Source organism: Pleuronectes platessa, chromosome 9, assembly GCF_947347685.1.
Source record: "Pleuronectes platessa chromosome 9, fPlePla1.1, whole genome shotgun sequence".
NCBI classification, from domain to species: domain Eukaryota; kingdom Metazoa; phylum Chordata; class Actinopteri; order Pleuronectiformes; family Pleuronectidae; genus Pleuronectes; species Pleuronectes platessa.
In genome coordinates, this window is record NC_070634.1 from 27,802,937 (window position 1) to 27,820,517 (window position 17,581).

The 17,581-nt window shown below is 44.6% G+C and overlaps 2 protein-coding genes across 2 annotated transcripts in view; one reads left to right on the forward strand and one right to left on the reverse strand.

Moving 5' to 3' along the window:
• Positions 1–492: 492 nt before the first annotated feature.
• On the reverse strand, positions 493–3,635 carry tm2d1 (TM2 domain containing 1). The gene is made up of 6 exons (XM_053429861.1): positions 3,397–3,635; positions 3,069–3,138; positions 2,754–2,862; positions 2,237–2,328; positions 1,862–1,935; positions 493–834 (listed from the first exon to the last, which is right to left on the reverse strand). Exons 1-6 carry the CDS (start codon positions 3,595–3,597, stop codon positions 724–726), a joined length of 657 nt encoding a protein of 218 aa, XP_053285836.1. The 5' UTR covers positions 3,598–3,635; the 3' UTR covers positions 493–723.
• An 860-nt stretch (positions 3,636–4,495) lies between these two features.
• Positions 4,496–17,581, forward strand: part of patj (PATJ crumbs cell polarity complex component) — a 65,606-nt gene continuing 52,520 nt past the window's right edge. Inside the window, exons 1-11 of the mRNA XM_053431524.1 lie at positions 4,496–4,787; positions 9,630–9,676; positions 9,778–9,956; positions 12,047–12,250; positions 12,492–12,631; positions 12,984–13,161; positions 16,083–16,211; positions 16,319–16,588; positions 16,769–16,871; positions 16,968–17,056; positions 17,244–17,373. Of these exons, the coding sequence (XP_053287499.1) occupies positions 4,693–4,787; positions 9,630–9,676; positions 9,778–9,956; positions 12,047–12,250; positions 12,492–12,631; positions 12,984–13,161; positions 16,083–16,211; positions 16,319–16,588; positions 16,769–16,871; positions 16,968–17,056; positions 17,244–17,373 (1,564 nt within the window). The 5' untranslated portion in view covers positions 4,496–4,692. The remainder of the gene's footprint in view (positions 4,788–9,629; positions 9,677–9,777; positions 9,957–12,046; positions 12,251–12,491; positions 12,632–12,983; positions 13,162–16,082; positions 16,212–16,318; positions 16,589–16,768; positions 16,872–16,967; positions 17,057–17,243; positions 17,374–17,581) is intronic.

Below are 17,581 nucleotides of genomic sequence, written 5' to 3' on the forward strand. Positions count from 1 at the left end.
TCCAGTCCAACGTGTTGATCGTGAAATCAGACGTTTGTCAGAGTGGAGATGTCACATGACGTCAGGTCAACGTGTGTGTGTGTAATTGTATTACTCATGTTGTCGTTACATGCAGTCACACCCTGAGGTAAATACATAAAGTTAAAAATCACATAGAAAAATATGAATCAATTTTAGTCTCTGAAGAAAATGAATAAAGATCAAGTGAATGTTACTTTTTGAGAATTTGAGTTTTCATTTTGGTAAATTCTCTTCATCTGTCTTGAACAAGAACAAACTTGTTTGCATGTAAAGTTTATGAATATTATCTAGAGCATCTAATATCTAACTTCCACCTGGTTCAGAGGAAGTGAAGCCGGTGGAGAAACTGCTGTGATACTTTATACTTAGTTTCCTGCTCATGCACTGATTCATCATAAAATACAGGCTTCAAACGAGGGTCACGATAAAATGAAATATTTATATTTATATGAATTCATAAAATGAGTCGTGTGTAGATCAACACAATTTTTATTTACAAAGTCAAGTTTCATTGAAGAAAATAAACTTAAATAACACAACAGCAGTGAAATTACATGTTATAGCAAAAGTCACTGAATAGTTTCTATAAAATATAAACTTAAACCAGATGTGAGGAAATTACTGTGACCTAAACAACAACACAATATAAATACAAACAAGAAGAATGAAGTTGTGATTGTTTACTCCAGGGTTCCCGGTCAATTACAGCGACAGGTGAGGCTTCCTGTACGTCTGGTTGCTGATGGAGAGGCGGGTCAGCCGAGCGCCGTAATAATCCACAATGTAGCTCGATCCGTCTGCTGGACCCACAATCTGCAGCAGGACACACAACAACACAACAACACAACAGGCGAGTCAGATCAAAACCCAGCTGAGCTTCTGAGACTTTTGAGGATTTCAGGTTCGTTTAAAGAATCAATCAGAAAATCTACATTATAAATGATAATAACTACGAACTTTAGAGATCAGTTTACTTTCTGAAATAAGATTTAAAATTGAGCTTCCAGCTTTATGATGATCCAAGTATAATAAAGATTTTTTTTGTTTTGTGGTGTGTGACGATCATCGTAAACAGAGAATGTTCAGTTAAAACCGATGATCTGAACTTCCGTCTGTCCGTCGCTGCTCCTCTTGCTCCTCTTGCTCCTCCTGCTCCTCCTGCTCCTCCTGCTCCTCTTGCTCCTCTTGCTCCTCTTGCTCCTCTTCACCTGCTGCTGACGGATTCACGGCCTTTGAAACCCTTCAACAGGAAGAAGGGATTCGTCCCTTCACCTCCCGTCTCACTCACTCCATCCGTCCCCTCGCCTTTCATTTCTAATCCCTGGAAGCATCGTTCATCCTGACGCAGCGCTGCTCCACGGATCACCGTAAATAATAATCAGAAGGCCGACGCCTGTTTATTCACCCCCCCCCCCCGATTGAGCAGTTAGTGTGAAGTTATGAGGCCGCTGTCGAGGAGGAGCTCTTCATCACAGGATCCACGACGGAGCATCTGTTTCAAATCGCTGCAGGGACTCAGGAAACTCAACTTAAGCCTCAGGGTCAGAAATTAAAATTCATCGTCTGATTTTAACATCTTGTTATTTCAGTTCTGTAAGAAGTGCTGAAGAAAAGCAGCAAATCTCTCAGAGAAAATATTTGAGTGCGGCGACTCATCAATTATCAAAATACCAATCATTTTTTGTGTTGATCAACCTAACGAGTCAGTTATACTTTTAACTATTGATCAGAATAGATTGACATTAATTTGGTTTTTCACTTTCTTTTGACTTTTGTGTGTTTGTCCACATAGTGGGCGTGGCCCAGGTAGCAGAGGGCGGAGCTGGGGGCGGGGACTCACCTGCATGGCGATCAGTATGAAGTCGATCAATGTTCCAATTCCACAGAAACCAACAGTGCAGAACTTCAACAGACCTGAGACAGAGGAGGAGACAAGTCCAGGTGAGTCAGAACAAACTCACTCACGTCCAGTGAGTCTGTGATCAGACACAGACAAGATCATATCTATATCTATATTATATCTATATCTATAGATATAACGAAAAACAGAACGTTTACTGATGATGATGAATTTATCTTAAATAAAACTATTTACAGCTTTTCTCAGGTGGAGTTTTGGGTCTTTAGGTTAAAAACATTTCTGACGTGTCTCTTCTAGAGCTGGGTAACCCAGGTGTGTGTGTGTGTGTGTGTGTGTGTGTGTGTGAGTGTGTACCTAGAGCTGGGTAACCCAGGTAGAAGCGGTCCGCTCCGATCCAGCCCAGAAACAGAGACAGAGCCACGGCCACTTTGTAGGAGTAACCACTCCTGAGAGAAAACACATGAGTCTCAGACATGAATTTAAATAATGAATGAAAATACAATAACAGTCATTTGGAGCAAAGAAACGTATCTATGTCTAAAACATTTGATATTTGATATGTCTGATTCATGTAACAGGAAGTTCTTTACTTCTTCAGTCATCAATACCAGTTTGAACATAAATATTCAGTTTGTTTATTAATTAAGTATTTTAGAAAATACAATGAGACCCAGTTCACAGAACTTGTCTGTGTCCACAGACTCTTCATCTCAGGATTGATTCAGAGCTGAACTTAGATCAGTTATTAAGTTATAACTTACGTCACAGCAGCAGGTCTCTGAGAGATTATCAATAATCAACCCAAACTATCACAGAGAGAAGAACCTGTCAAAACACAGCAGTGTGTGTGTCTGTGTGTGTGAACACTCACACATTCCTGCAGGAGATGGTTTTGTTGAAGCCCACTTCCTTCCCACTGAACCTGATCTCTGTCCCATTGGAGTGTCGACAGCTGATGTTTGGAGCAGGGAGACACTCCACTGAGAACACACACACACAGACACACACAGACACACACACACACACACACACACACACACACACACACACACACACACACACACACACACACACACACACACACACACACACACACACACACACACACACACACACACACGTGTGATTTATGACTTGTATTGAAGACGTAAACACATAAACAGACGTCACTTCCGGTCCCACTCACCCCACGCTGTCGCGTCCCTGCAGTTCTCTGGCTCCTGAGTGGCTTCATCGATCTTTGGTCCGTTACACAAATACATGAAAAGAGTGAAGGAGGCCAACACAACAGTGATACAACAACAACAACACACCCTTAGCCGTGACAGATCCATAACAAGAGTATAGGAGTCAAACACAACAGTAACACAAGACTGTCATGACAATAAGAGGCTACCATCAACACCATCACAAGCTAACACAACAACAACCTAACCCTAATACACACACTGTAAGCACACTGTACTAACACAGCGGTTAGCCGGTTAGCTTAGCCTCAGGGAGCTAGCAGGCGGATACTGTCCGAGTCGCAGCTCCTCGCAGCTCCGCGCGTCCTCGGTCACCACCGGATTGAAGTGGACACACACCGAGAGGAAGAGCAGGGGCCAGAACCAGGAGAACCCGGAGAACCAGGAGAACCGGGAGCACCAGGAGAACCAGGAGCACCAGGAGAACACGGAGCCCGAACACAACACAGACGTCCTGGAGGACGCCATGGCTGAGGCTGTCACGTGACACGATGCTGCGTTCAACGTGGTAAATTCCAGTTGTGACAGAAAACACAGCTCAGCGTTTAACTGACGTCAGAATGAACTTCTCTCATGTGTTTATTTTTTCTCACTCTTTTACTTTCAAATAAAACACCAGTGTAACTGCAGTTCATCATCGTTATGAATGTATTGTCATGTTAGTGTGATTCATGAGTAATATCATATTAAAAACATTACTGCAGCTGGGTGACAATAAAGTACTTTTGTGTACTTTAAAATCTTCTAATTATTTTGGTATTTAAACAGTTGACTCTGTTTTTTTAATTGTAAAACTATTTGTATAAAAGTGATAAATATTATAGCATAATTCATGAATTGTTATTGACTACGGCATATATCAAATCAATCTTGTCTTCCAAACATCATGGAACCAAGATTGTTGGACTAATGATTCTATAATACACACATAATATATAAGAACATGTATATTTATACTGAATAAATACTGTTTCTTATTCATACCTAAAGAATAGCAGTCTGTTCTCACCTCTTCTGCATTATTACTAGATTATTATGAATATAGGTTTAAAGAGGATGGAAAGCAAATTGACTAGAGTTCTATTGATTATATTAATTAATATAGTTGAAGGTTTTGCATAAAGTGAATGAACATTAAAGAGAGTAGAACATATTTAATACCCGTCAGTTTATGAGCCATATGATAAACTGGGAAAAAAAATGTTACAGGAAAAAACAGGAAATCAGCAGCAGAGTCAAGAAGCAAAAACAATAAAGACTTTATGAAACTTTATGAAACTTGATGAAAATAAGAAGTGACAAACATCATGTGTCAGTGAGTGTTGGTATGTCCGCCTGCCTGTGAACGCAGCATTAAAGCGGCTCCCCTGGCGGACTCAGCCCAGTTGAAGTGAAGCTTCTCCGGGTTCAGACCCGTCCGCAGGTCGCTGTGCTCCCGGTTCCCCGGTTCTCCGGTTCCCCGGTTCCCCGGTCCCCCGCCGCCGCTGCTCGTCCGCGGACCCTCGTCCCGGTTCGACCCGTAACGACACTTTCCACTTTCAGAGTTCAGGAAGCTAAGTTAGCATGCTAGCAGGCAGCGGAGGGTGTGTGTGTTGTGTGTCGGTGCAATTGTGTCGCAGATGGAGGAGAAGTTGTGTGTTTCCAGAAGAGGAGAACAGGTGAGTTTATAAAATGTCTCCGCTTCTTCTTCTTCTTCTTCTTCTTCTTCTTCTCCTTCTTCTTCTTCTTCTTCTTCTTCTTCTTCTTCTTCACGTCCATTCACCTGTTGATCTGCGGACGGAGGAAGCATCGTTCCTGTTTGTATAGTGGAAACACAACACAACACATCAACACACACCACAACAACACACTTGTTGTGTTGATTATAGTCTATATCCCCCCCCCCCCTCCGAGTTTCACTTCCTGCTTTCCTCAGGTGAGGTCACAGGTGAGTTTCCCTTCGCACGCACTCAGTTTCAGTCTCGTTGGTCCGTGTGCGTGTGCATGTGTGAGATCAGTCTGATAACGAGCCTCTCACCTGAACGCGTCACCGACCAGTTCACACCGTTACAAACATGTAAACAATAATAAACTGACCAAGGTTTTGTCTCTTTGTGGTTGTGTTGCGTCTCTTTTGTGGTTGTTTTGCGTCTCTTTGTGATTGTTTTGCTTCTCTTTGGTGTTGTTTTGTCTCTTTGTGGTTGTTTTGCATCTCTATTGTGTTGTTTTGTCTCTTTGTGGTTGTTTTGCGTCTCTTTGTGGTTGTTTTGCGTCTCTTTGTGGTTGCTTTGCGTCTCTATGGTGTTGCTTTGTCTCTTTGTGGTTGTCTTGTTTCTCTTTGGTGTTGTTTTGTCTCTTTGTGGTTGTTTTGCATCTCTATTGTGTTGTTTTGTCTCTTTGTGGTTGTCTTGTTTCTCTTTGGTGTTGTTTTGTCTCTTTGTGGTTGTTTTGCATCTCTATTGTGTTGTTTTGTCTCTTTGTGGTTGTCTTGTTTCTCTTTGGTGTTGTTTTGTCTCTTTGTGGTTGTTTTGTCTCTTTGTGGTTGTTTTGTCTCTTTGGTGTTGTTTTGTCTCTTTGTGGTTGTTTTTCGTCTCTTTGTGGTTGTTTTGTGTCTCTTTGTGGTTGTTTTGCTTCTCTTTGGTGCTGTTTTGTCTCTTTGTGGTTGTTTTGCGTCTCTTTGTGGTTGTTTTGTTTCTCTTTGGTGTTGTTTTTACTCTTTGTGGTTGTTTTGTCTCTTTGTGGTTGTTTTGCGTCTCCACGGTGTTGTTTTGTCTCTTTGTGGTTGTCTTGTTTCTCTTTGGTGTTGTTTTGCATCTCTTTGTGGTTGTTTTGCGTCTCTTTGTGGTTGTTTTGCATCTCTATTGTGTTGTTTTGTCTCTTTGTGGTTGTCTTGTTTCTCTTTGGTGTTGTTTTGTCTCTTTGTGGTTGTTTTGTCTCTTTGTGGTTGTTTTTCGTCTCTTTGTGGTTGTTTTTCGTCTCTTTGTGGTTGCTTTTAATCTCTTTGTGGTTGTTTTGTGTCTCTATAGTGTTGTTTTGTCTTTTTGTGGTTGTCTTGTTTGTCTTTGGTGTTGTTTTGTCTCTTTGTGGTTGTTTTGCGTCTCTTTGTGGTTGTTTTGTGTCTCTTTGTGGTTGTTTTTAATCTCTTTGTGGTTGCTTTGCATCTCTATGGTGTTGTTTTGTCTCTTTGTGGTTGTCTTTTTTGTCTTTGGTGTTGTTTTGTCTCTTTGTGGTTGTTTTGCGTCTCTTTGTGTTTTTTTTCATCTCTTTGTGGTTGTTTTGTGTCTCTATAGTGTTGTTTTGTCTTTTTGTGGTTGTCTTGTTTGTCTTTGGTGTTGTTTTGTCTCTTTGTGGTTGTTTTGCGTCTCTTTGTGGTTGTTTTTCGTCTCTTTGTGGTTGCTTTTAATCTCTTTGTGGTTGTTTTGTGTCTCTATAGTGTTGTTTTGTCTTTTTGTGGTTGTCTTGTTTGTCTTTGGTGTTGTTTTGTCTCTTTGTGGTTGTTTTGCGTCTCTTTGTGGTTGTTTTGTGTCTCTTTGTGGTTGTTTTTAATCTCTTTGTGGTTGCTTTGCATCTCTATGGTGTTGTTTTGTCTCTTTGTGGTTGTCTTGTTTGTCTTTGGTGTTGTTTTGTCTCTTTGTGGTTGTTTTGCGTCTCTTTGTGTTTTTTTTCATCTCTTTGTGGTTGTTTTGCGTCTCTTTGTGTTTTTTTTCATCTCTTTGTGGTTGTTTTGTGTCTCTATAGTGTTGTTTTGTCTTTTTGTGGTTGTCTTGTTTGTCTTTGGTGTTGTTTTGTCTCTTTGTGGTTGTTTTGCGTCTCTTTGTGGTTGTTTTGCGTCTCTTTGTGGTTGTTTTGTCTCTTTGTGGTTGTTTTGCGTCTCCACGGTGTTGTTTTGTCTCTTTGTGGTTGTCTTGTTTCTCTTTGGTGTTGTTTTGCATCTCTTTGTGGTTGTTTTGTCTCTTTGTGGTTGTTTTTTGTCTCTTTGTGGTTGTTTTGTCTCTTTGTGGTTGTTTTGTTTCTCTTTGGTGTTGTTTTTACTCTTTGTGGTTGTTTTGTCTCTTTTGTGGTTGTCTTGTTTCTCTTTGGTGTTGTTTTGTCTCTTTGTGGTTGTTTTGCGTCTCTTTGTGGTTGTTTTTCGTCTCTTTGTGGTTGTTTTGTCTCTTTGTGGTTGTCTTGTTTCTCTTTGGTGTTGTTTTGCATCTCTTTGTGGTTGTTTTGTCTCTTTGTGGTTGTTTTGCGTCTCTTGGTGGTTGTTTTGTCTCTTTGTGGTTGTTTTGCGTCTCTTTGTGGTTGTCTTGTTTCTCTTTGGTGTTGTTTTGTCTCTTTGTGGTTGTTTTGCGTCTCTTTGTGGTTGTTTTGTTTCTCTTTGGTGTTGTTTTGTCTCTTTGTGGTTGTTTTGTCTCTTTGTGGTTGTTTTTCGTCTCTTTGTGGTTGTTTTGTGTCTCTTTGTGGTTGTTTTTAATCTCTTTGTGGTTGCTTTGCATCTCTATGGTGTTGTTTTGTCTCTTTGTGGTTGTTTTGCGTCTCTTTGTGGTTGTTTTGCGTCTCCACGGTGTTGTTTTGTCTCTTTGTGGTTGTCTTGTTTCTCTTTGGTGTTGTTTTGTCTCTTTGTGGTTGCTTTGCATCTCTATGGTGTTGTTTTGTCTCTTTGTGGTTGTTTTGCGTCTCTTTGTGTTTTTTTTCATCTCTTTGTGGTTGTTTTGTGTCTCTATAGTGTTGTTTTGTCTTTTTGTGGTTGCTTTTAATCTCTTTGTGGTTGTTTTGTGTCTCTATAGTGTTGTTTTGTCTTTTTGTGGTTGTCTTGTTTGTCTTTGGTGTTGTTTTGTCTCTTTGTGGTTGTTTTGCGTCTCTTTGTGGTTGTTTTGTGTCTCTTTGTGGTTGTTTTTAATCTCTTTGTGGTTGCTTTGCATCTCTATGGTGTTGTTTTGTCTCTTTGTGGTTGTCTTGTTTGTCTTTGGTGTTGTTTTGTCTCTTTGTGGTTGTTTTGCGTCTCTTTGTGTTTTTTTTCATCTCTTTGTGGTTGTTTTGCGTCTCTTTGTGTTTTTTTTCATCTCTTTGTGGTTGTTTTGTGTCTCTATAGTGTTGTTTTGTCTTTTTGTGGTTGTCTTGTTTGTCTTTGGTGTTGTTTTGTCTCTTTGTGGTTGTTTTGCGTCTCTTTGTGGTTGTTTTGTCTCTTTGTGGTTGTTTTGCGTCTCCACGGTGTTGTTTTGTCTCTTTGTGGTTGTCTTGTTTCTCTTTGGTGTTGTTTTGCATCTCTTTGTGGTTGTTTTGTCTCTTTGTGGTTGTTTTTTGTCTCTTTGTGGTTGTTTTGTCTCTTTGTGGTTGTTTTGTTTCTCTTTGGTGTTGTTTTTACTCTTTGTGGTTGTTTTGTCTCTTTTGTGGTTGTCTTGTTTCTCTTTGGTGTTGTTTTGTCTCTTTGTGGTTGTTTTGCGTCTCTTTGTGGTTGTCTTGTTTCTCTTTGGTGTTGTTTTGCATCTCTTTGTGGTTGTTTTGTCTCTTTGTGGTTGTTTTGCGTCTCTTTGTGGTTGTTTTGTCTCTTTGTGGTTGTTTTGCGTCTCTTTGTGGTTGTCTTGTTTGTCTTTGGTGTTGTTTTGTCTCTTTGTGGTTGTTTTGCGTCTCTTTGTGGTTGTTTTGCGTCTCCACGGTGTTGTTTTGTCTCTTTGTGGTTGTCTTGTTTCTCTTTGTGGTTGTTTTGTCTCTTTGTGGTTGTTTTTCGTCTCTTTGTGGTTGCTTTGCATCTCTATGGTGTTGTTTTGTCTTTTTGTGGTTGTCTTGTTTGTCTTTGGTGTTGTTTTGTCTCTTTGTGGTTGTTTTGCGTCTCTTTGTGGTTGTTTTGCGTCTCTTTGTGGTTGTTTTGTGTCTCTTTGTGGTTGTTTTTAATCTCTTTGTGGTTGCTTTGCATCTCTATGGTGTTGTTTTGTCTTTTTGTGGTTGTCTTGTTTGTCTTTGGTGTTGTTTTGTCTCTTTGTGGTTGTTTTGCGTCTCTTTGTGGTTGTTTTGCGTCTCCACGGTGTTGTTTTGTCTCTTTGTGGTTGTCTTGTTTCTCTTTGGTGTTGTTTTGTCTCTTTGTGGTTGTTTTTAATCTCTTTGTGGTTGTTTTGCGTCTCTTTGTGGTTGTTTTGCGTCTCCACGGTGTTGTTTTGTCTCTTTGTGGTTGTCTTGTTTGTCTTTGGTGTTGTGTTGTCTCTTTGTGGTTGTTTTGCGTCTCTTTGTGTTTTTTTTTCATCTCTTTGTGGTTGTTTTGTGTCTCTATAGTGTTGTTTTGTCTTTTTGTGGTTGTCTTGTTTGTCTTTGGTGTTGTTTTGTCTCTTTGTGGTTGTTTTGCGTCTCTTTGTGGTTGTTTTGCGTCTCTTTGAGGTTGCTTTGCGTTTCTTTTGTTGTTGTCGTCGTCTTTGTTAGGTTTATTGATCTGTGTCTACCGCAGCGTTGTTTTATGTCGATCATTGTGTTATCGTTCCCTGTCAGACAATCATCCATCGAGCTTCTATGATTTATTTGATAATATTTCTTCTTTGTTTCTCTTGAAGCAGAACAACAGATAGAAGGAAGAAAATGTTTGAAAACGTCCTGACAGGTGAAAATCATTTTCATCAAGTTGTCATCATTCAGACTGTTGACTTGTTCACAGCAGGTTTACACTCTGTGTGTGTCCGTGTGTGTCCCCGTCCCCCTCAGTGTCCTCTGCCGAGCGGCAGCAGGTCCTCGGAGCTCTGGACCGTCTCCACTCCAAACTGGTCCAGAAGGAGGAGTGGACTCACAGTGACTCTGTGGTGAACCTGAGGGAGACGCTGCAGAGTCCTCTGTTCAACCACATCCTCACACTGCAGCACTCCATCAAACAGCTGAGACACCAGGTGAGACCCTGCTGGGGACAAGACCACAGACACAGACACAACCACAGACCACAGACCACTGACCACAGACATAACCACAGACCACAGACACAACCACAGACCACTGACATAATCGGATTAAACAGCATTAGCTCAAAATTAGGCTTAAAGACAATAAAGATTTGTAAAGTTACTGGCTGAGATTCATTGGACACTTATGCAGAGCTTTGGTTTAACCGTGAACTTTATTGTTAATAATTACAACTTGAGAAAACAAGAGAAAACACAAAACAAATATTTATAACTCAATTCATCTTTTTGCCATTGTTTGTTCTGTTTTCAGACCAACAAACAGAAACACAGATTCTTATCAACCTGTCGGCTCCACTTTTAACTACGTCCCCTCTGGCAGTGATATTATTGCACCTGAAAGGAGAATTAGTGCCACTTAATGTTTATCTCCTTGAATTTCTTCTTAATATTCACGAAACAAATTTCTTTTGAAAGATATTTTGAAAATTCAGCAAAAATTTGCGACAGATCAGGATGAGAACCCGACTGATGCTTTTATTTTTAATAACTGACTTTGTTTTTATTGTAAAGACACTTTTACTAGGTAAAAATACTCAATCTGAATTATAAAACATAATTACAGTAACAGTTCTTGTGAATGTGGAAAGCGTCGACACTCGGTGTCGTTCAGCTGCTGCAGGTTTGAGCTCAGAGACAGAACCTGTCCAGGTGAACTGAACTAGGTTTAAAAACAAAAAGCACCCCAAGGTTCTGCAGCTGCATCTCATGACTTAAAAATGTACATTTGTTTTTGTTTCTTTAGTTTGACACCTGTTAGAGGTGTTTTATCATCTGACTCCAGCATCAGCTCTTCACATGCACAGTCACCGTGTCCAGCTGTCGACGGGCATCAGACCCCCGGCACTGTGACCTGTCGGTGGTGCTGAGTGGGGACGCCGACTCCACTCATCTGTATTCAGCTCCAGCTCGACGCACGGTCTTTACAATAAACAATCCGCAGGCCAAATTAACATAATGGCAATAACCGACGGCGGGCTTCATATTCTAAGTGCTGCGAAGGTCAGAGCTGAGTCTATGAATGTGTCGGTGGAAACCGGTGGAGGGTGTATGAAGCTGGGACTTCTCTCTCTCTCTCTCTCTCTCTCTCTCTCTCTCTCTCTCTCTCTCTCTCTCTCTCTCTCTCTTTCCCCTCCCTCCCTCCCTCCCTCCCTCCCCGGCGCTCTGCGGATCTATCAAGCTTTAATATCTGGTGTCTTGGTTTGAGTAACGGCCTTGTCGAGGCTGTATTGATGAAATGGCTCGGGATCCTGCTCCGTCAGCCCGGCCTAAATAAGCTGCAGACTGATAAGTTTCCACAATGTGAGTGTAAAGGTCATTAAAACATTACCTGTTCAGAGAGAGAGCGAGCGAGCGAGCACAGGAATCTATTGATTTCTCCCCCCCCCTTCTCCCCTCTTACCCCTGGCCTGCACTTTATTTTTCCTCCATGTCTTTCTACCTTGTCCACAATGTCCTTGCATATAAGGGTTCCTCCCCCTCTTCTTCTCTCTCTCTCCCTCTCCCCCTCTTCCTCTCCCCCCCCCTCTCCCTCTCCCTCTCTCCCTCTCTTTCCCATCCCTCTGTCTCTCTCTTTGTGGTACTGTTTGGTGGACTTCACACCGGATCGGTTGTTGCCACCAAACATTACAACAAAGAGACGTGTGTGACGACTGGGCCTCTGTGACACTACATGGTCAGAAGTATGTGGACGCTGGAATCCTCACTAACGAGCTCTTCTGCCCGTCTCTGTTTTTCCACCACATGTTGCTGTGGAGAGATTTTAGGCTCAACACTCAAAACTTTGAATTGTAAATCAAAACAACGGACAATAAAAATAAACCTGCTGTTGTTAGTAAAGTTTAGATGTTGTTGTGAATGTGAAGCTCAGGAACGCCTCGAGGGAATTCCTTCACATTTGGCATAAACGTTCACTTGGACTCAGAGAGGAGCTGATTTGATGTCTGAGGTCGAAGGTCACAGTCACAATGTCTAAATGGATAAAGATGAAGTGATGACACTTTGTCATGTTTCATCTGTAGCTGAGCAGCATGCCTCCGGACGCCTGCAGCGAGTTCGGCTTCTCTAAGAAGGGTCAGCTGATCATGAGCGCCGCCAGCAGCTCGGCCCCGCCCACCCTCGCTGCCTCCGCCTCCTCCATCCTGACCAATGGCTCGTCACCACTCATCAATCAGGACCCGCCCACACAAGACGTCCTCCAGAAGTGGATCCTCATTGCTGCCCAGGTGGGTGGAGCCACGTCGCACACACACAAACACACCCCCCCACCAGGTCATACTAACTGCATATGACCATACACATACCACAACATGAAAACCAACACATGTCCTAACTGTGTGTGTGTGTGTGTGTGTGTGTGTGTGTGTGTGTGTGTGTGTGTGTGTGTGTGTGTGTGTGTGTGTGTGTGTGTGTGTGTGTGTGTGTGTGTGTGTGTGTGTGTGTGTGTGTGTGTGTGTGTGTGTGCAGGGCCGGCACACGGAGCTGGTGTGTCTGACCCGGCCTCTCTCTGGAGGTCTGGGCTTCAGCGTGGTCGGTCTGAATCCAGCAGGGAGCAGCAGTCAGGGGGTGTTTGTGAAACACGTCCAGCCCGGAGGCATCGCTCACAGGTTCGACTCCTCAGCACATTATGAACAATAGATTTAAATATGATCATAAATAAGCAACGTGCTGCAGCTGGTTGTGTCTGTGACTCTCAGTCAGTTGTTCTCTCAGGAGATGGAACCCACTCAGCAGAGTCACAGAGAACAGACGCTCAGGGAGAGAAGGAGGAAACGTTCTCATGTTCACACTCACACATCAGAATGTCTTTCATCAGACTGTTGATTTAATTCTTGAAGTAAAATGAACCCAAAATGATAACATATCTATTTAAACCTTGCTTTCCTTGTAGCTTGACAATCCAGAGACTGATGAGCGTTCAACTCTGATCTCACCAGCTTGTCTGTGACTCGTCTGCAGGGACGGACGTCTCCAGGAGCGAGACCAGATCCTGGTGATTAACGGTCACCCTCTGGAGCCGGGGGTGGACCAGCAGCAGGCCCTGACCCTCCTGCAGCAGCCCGGGGAGACCGTGGAGCTGATGGTGGCCCGGGATCGCCCACCCGGTGCGCTGTCGCCCATCACACCGGTCAACAAGGTGAGACGTCCGGTCTTCATCCCGTTAGAAGAAGCTGCTCCACAGAGAAGAGCAGAGATTCAAATAGTTAAACTGTGAAGAAAGCTTCTGCTGTCGGCTGCATCACAGAGAACACTGGAGAGATGATTCAGTATCTGTGCAACATCTCCACTTTGTGTCCTTGTGTTTCAACAAGTCAAGTGTTGAACACGTCCACGTTAGTTGTTCCTCTGTCAAATACAAATCTGTGAGCCAACACGTCCTCCGACTGAACAATGAGACCATATTTTCATTATCAATGAATTTTCAGCTCCAGAAAAATGAGGCTCTGCTTCTTTAGTTCCTCACGTCTCAAATGTTTGCTTTAATACCAAAAAACTGAGAAACAAATAACAAAGCGTTGATTTGACTGAAATGATGAAGTGTTGAAACACATAAAGATAATAAAACATTTAAATATACACACACACACACATTATTATATTAGTTCGATATCTGACTTGTTTACAGATTCTTCTCTGATCAGTGATCAGTGTTTGTGTCGTTGTGGAGACGCTCAGCGAGCTGCAGACTCTTAGTCAAACAGATGTTTCACTCCAGATGTGAGGTGAAGGTCTAATAATAATGTTTTAGTGTCAGAAACAGGAAGTGTTTTATCACCGGGTCAGAACCAGAGCATCAGAGTGAAGCAGTTGATGCTGCGACGTCACAACATGAAGTTAACGCTCAACAAGTTCTGGTTCATGTGGAGCTGCAGCTTCACGTGAAAAACTTTTAAGTTAGAGTTGAGGTTTTGTCTTTTTAAAACCTAACAGAAGCAGGTGTGGAGCAGAAATCAGTTTCATCACACACACACACACACACACACACACACACACACATCAGTCTGTGGCTATCAGTCAAAAGAAGCGAGCTGAGAGGGCGTCAATCATAACTGGAGGTCACTTTGAGGCCACTCTTCTGTATCAGAGTGAGACCTCCTGTTTATGACGAGCCGTAAGTCTGCCGACATTGACTCTGTGATTTTTACGACCTTAAGGCCGAAAGGAAATCACGTTAGTGCTCCGCTTGCAGCATCGCTCCTGACAATATGTATTTAAGTCTGAGAGGAGGAGCGATCGATGAATGTCAACATGTCGGGGGGGTCGGGGAACGGCAGCGGGGGAGGAGGGAGGAGGGAGGAGGGAGTCGGGGAGGGGGGAGGAGACAAAGAGACGATGACGTCAACAGGAGACTCGCTCCATCGTGTCCGTCCTAACTGAGGAGAAAGGTCAGAGGTCACACTGATACCTCCTCCTGCAAGACGAGAGTGAGGGAGGGAGGAGACACTGCTGTTTAACACACGCTGTCGATTAAGATGGATGCTCTAAAGCGTCTTGATCGCCCCCTGGGGGCTGGTTGCACAATAAGTCATAAGCCCCTCCTCCTCCATGTTAGCAGCTGGGACATGACGGCTGATGAGCTGAGCAGGAACAAACCCTGGAAAACAGAGAGTCGTTAACACTGGACTGTTAATGAGGAGCCCAGGTCCACTGCTCTATTGTTGGGTTGTTATCACACAGAATTACACTGTCCCTCTGTTCGTTAGCCTCCTCCTCCTCACCCGGCTCGTTGGACCGGGGCCACCTCCTGCATACCAGGCCTCCCCTCCTCCTGCTGTTGATTTATTCATGTCCGTTTCTATGGAGGCCACGTTTAGTGGAGCAGAGGGCATGAAAAGCACAACTCGCTCTCCCTCGTCTAACGATCAGTCTCCTGGAGCCGGGCCTCCTCCTCCGGGTCCTGGAGCCGGGCCTCCTCCTCGGGGGCCCTGGAGCCGGGCCTCCTCCTCCGGGCCCTGGAGCCGGGCCTCCTCCTCCGGGCCCTGGAGCCGGGCCTCCTCCTCGGGGGCCCTGGAGCCGGGCCTCCTCCTCCGGGACCTGGAGCCGGGCCTCCTCCTCCGGGTCCTGGAGCCGGGCCTCCTCCTCCGGGTCCTGGAGCCGGGCCTCCTCCTCGGGGGCCCTGGAGCCGGGCCTCCTCCTCCGGGACCTGGAGCCGGGCCTCCTCCTCCGGGTCCTGGAGCCGGGCCTCCTCCTCGGGGGCCCTGGAGCCGGGCCTCCTCCTCCGGGACCTGGAGCCGGGCCTCCTCCTCCGGGTCCTGGAGCCGGGCCTCCTCCTCCGGGCCCTGGAGCCGGGCCTCCTCCTCGGGGGCCCTGGAGCCGGGCCTCCTCCTCAGGGACCTGGAGCCGGGCCTCCTCCTCCGGGCCGTCCAGGCTGTGATCACGATGCTTCACTTTCTGTAGCGCTCATGGCGTCCATCTTAATTTACTGTGGTTTACCAGAGAAACTCTCTGCTTCCTCCTGAGGTGGAGGAGGAGGAGTCTCCTCCTGCTCCTCTTCTATCTCCTCATCCTCTCTCTCCTCCTTCTCCTCCACTCTCAGATCACAGCTGTAATAAGAGAGGGGAGCGTCTTTACTAACTCCTCCTCCTCCTCCCTCCTCCCCCTTCCTCTTGTTGTCTTAGCCCTGTTTTACCTGCTGTATTCATTCTGTTCAATTACATTGTTTTTGTTTGATACATTTTTTTGTAAACGTTTGTAACTACTTTTATGTTGAGCACTTATTGTTGCACGAGTTGTGTTATAAAAATAGAGATTATTATAATTATTATTATAATAATAATGAATATTATATCTATAGGAACCAATATAATATCTGGTACCTGATCAGTGTTGCTGTGTCACATACTCTCCAGTCAGTTTATTAGGTACACCTCTATCCACCATAATTAATGAAGTATAATACAGAGAGTTAACTTGAAGGGTTTAATGTTCCCCTCTGTGTTGTCACTCTATTTCCCTGTGAAGTATTTGTGTTGACCTGTTAGTGACCTGATTAGATGTGTTGCTGCAGTGGACCTGTCAGTCAACCCTGTCTGACGTGAGGGAACGTTTGTGCTGCAGGATCAGTGGAGTCACGTGGAGGAGATCGAGCTGGTGAACGACGGCTCTGGTTTGGGCTTCGGCATCGTGGGGGGGAAGACGTCGGGGGTGGTGGTCCGGACGCTCATCCCCGACAGCGTGGCGGACAAGGTAGGACTCCGCTGAAGAGGCGTGTTCACAGGGTCGCCCTCTTTATTCACTGTTCAAACAGATTCTTTAAATACTGTTTTCCTTCTGACTTCTTCTCCTCCAATCAGGACGGACGTCTCCGCACAGGTGACCACATCCTCCGAATTGGGGCGACGCCCACCACGGGCCTCACCAGCGACCAGGTCGTCAAGGCTCTGCAGGAATGTGGGAGTCACGTGACCATGCTGATTGCCAGGGATCCTCGAGGTCAGAGGTCAACAGGTCCTCATCCCCCACCACCTCCAGACTCCGCCCCCGTCTCCTCCCTCTCCCCCCGACCCCCTGCGCTGCCCCTCCAACGCCCTGACCACGCCCCCCAACGCCGCCTCAGCAAGATGGTGAGCAACGACAGAAGGACCTCGAGAGGCTCCTCCCCCTTCTTCTGTTTTAAGCAAGATGTCGATACACTCATAGATAGATAGATGGATACTTTATTAATCATAGTTTGTCAGTTATTTAACTGTGTGTGTGTGTGTGTGTGTGTGTGTGTGTGTGTGTGTGTGTGTGTGTGTGTTCAGCCCAACCTGGAGGGATATGAGATCCACGAGGTTCCTCTCACCAAGAAGGACGGTCAGAGTCTCGGTATCTCCATCATCGGCTACAACCCTCAGACCAGTCAAGGTGATTATTGATTCAAACTCAAACTGGGCTTTTATTGTAAAGAGCAGTCGAGTTGTTGAAAAATGAAATATGCAGATAATGTTCTGTGTCATACAGACGCAGTCGGAGTGTTTGTGAAACACGTAGTTCCAGGCAGCGCTGCTGACCAGAGCGGAAACATCTGGGTCCACGACCGACTGATGGCTGTAAGAACCTGTGTGTGTGGTTGTGTGTGTGTGTGTGGTTGTGTGTGTGGTTGTGTGTGTGGTTGTCATTCACTGAAACCTCAGCTCTCACAACACATTTCATGCGTAAGAACAGAAGCTTTAAAGCTGAACCGACCTCCGACCCTGATGTATTCATCTTCGCTGATGTCACTTCCTGTCCAAACAGATGGACGGCGTCAGTCTTCACGGAATGACCAATCACGAGGTGCTGGAGGTGATGAAGCAGACGGGTCAGACGGTGGTTCTCACTGTGGTCAGGAAGAAACCCAGAGCCCTGGAGAGGTCCCTGGATAAAGGTAGATGGGTGGAGGGTGGGGGGGCTCTGAGGAGGAGAAGAGTTGAACTTCATGAAACACAAACAACCACAAACTGATGACACAACCAGCGTCGGTCCCACACTGTGGTCAAAGTGACAGATACAGTTACACAATCTGAAGTCACATGGTCATCTGTGTGACACTGTGATACTGTAACATGCTGCTCATTAATACTGAGTTTATCTTT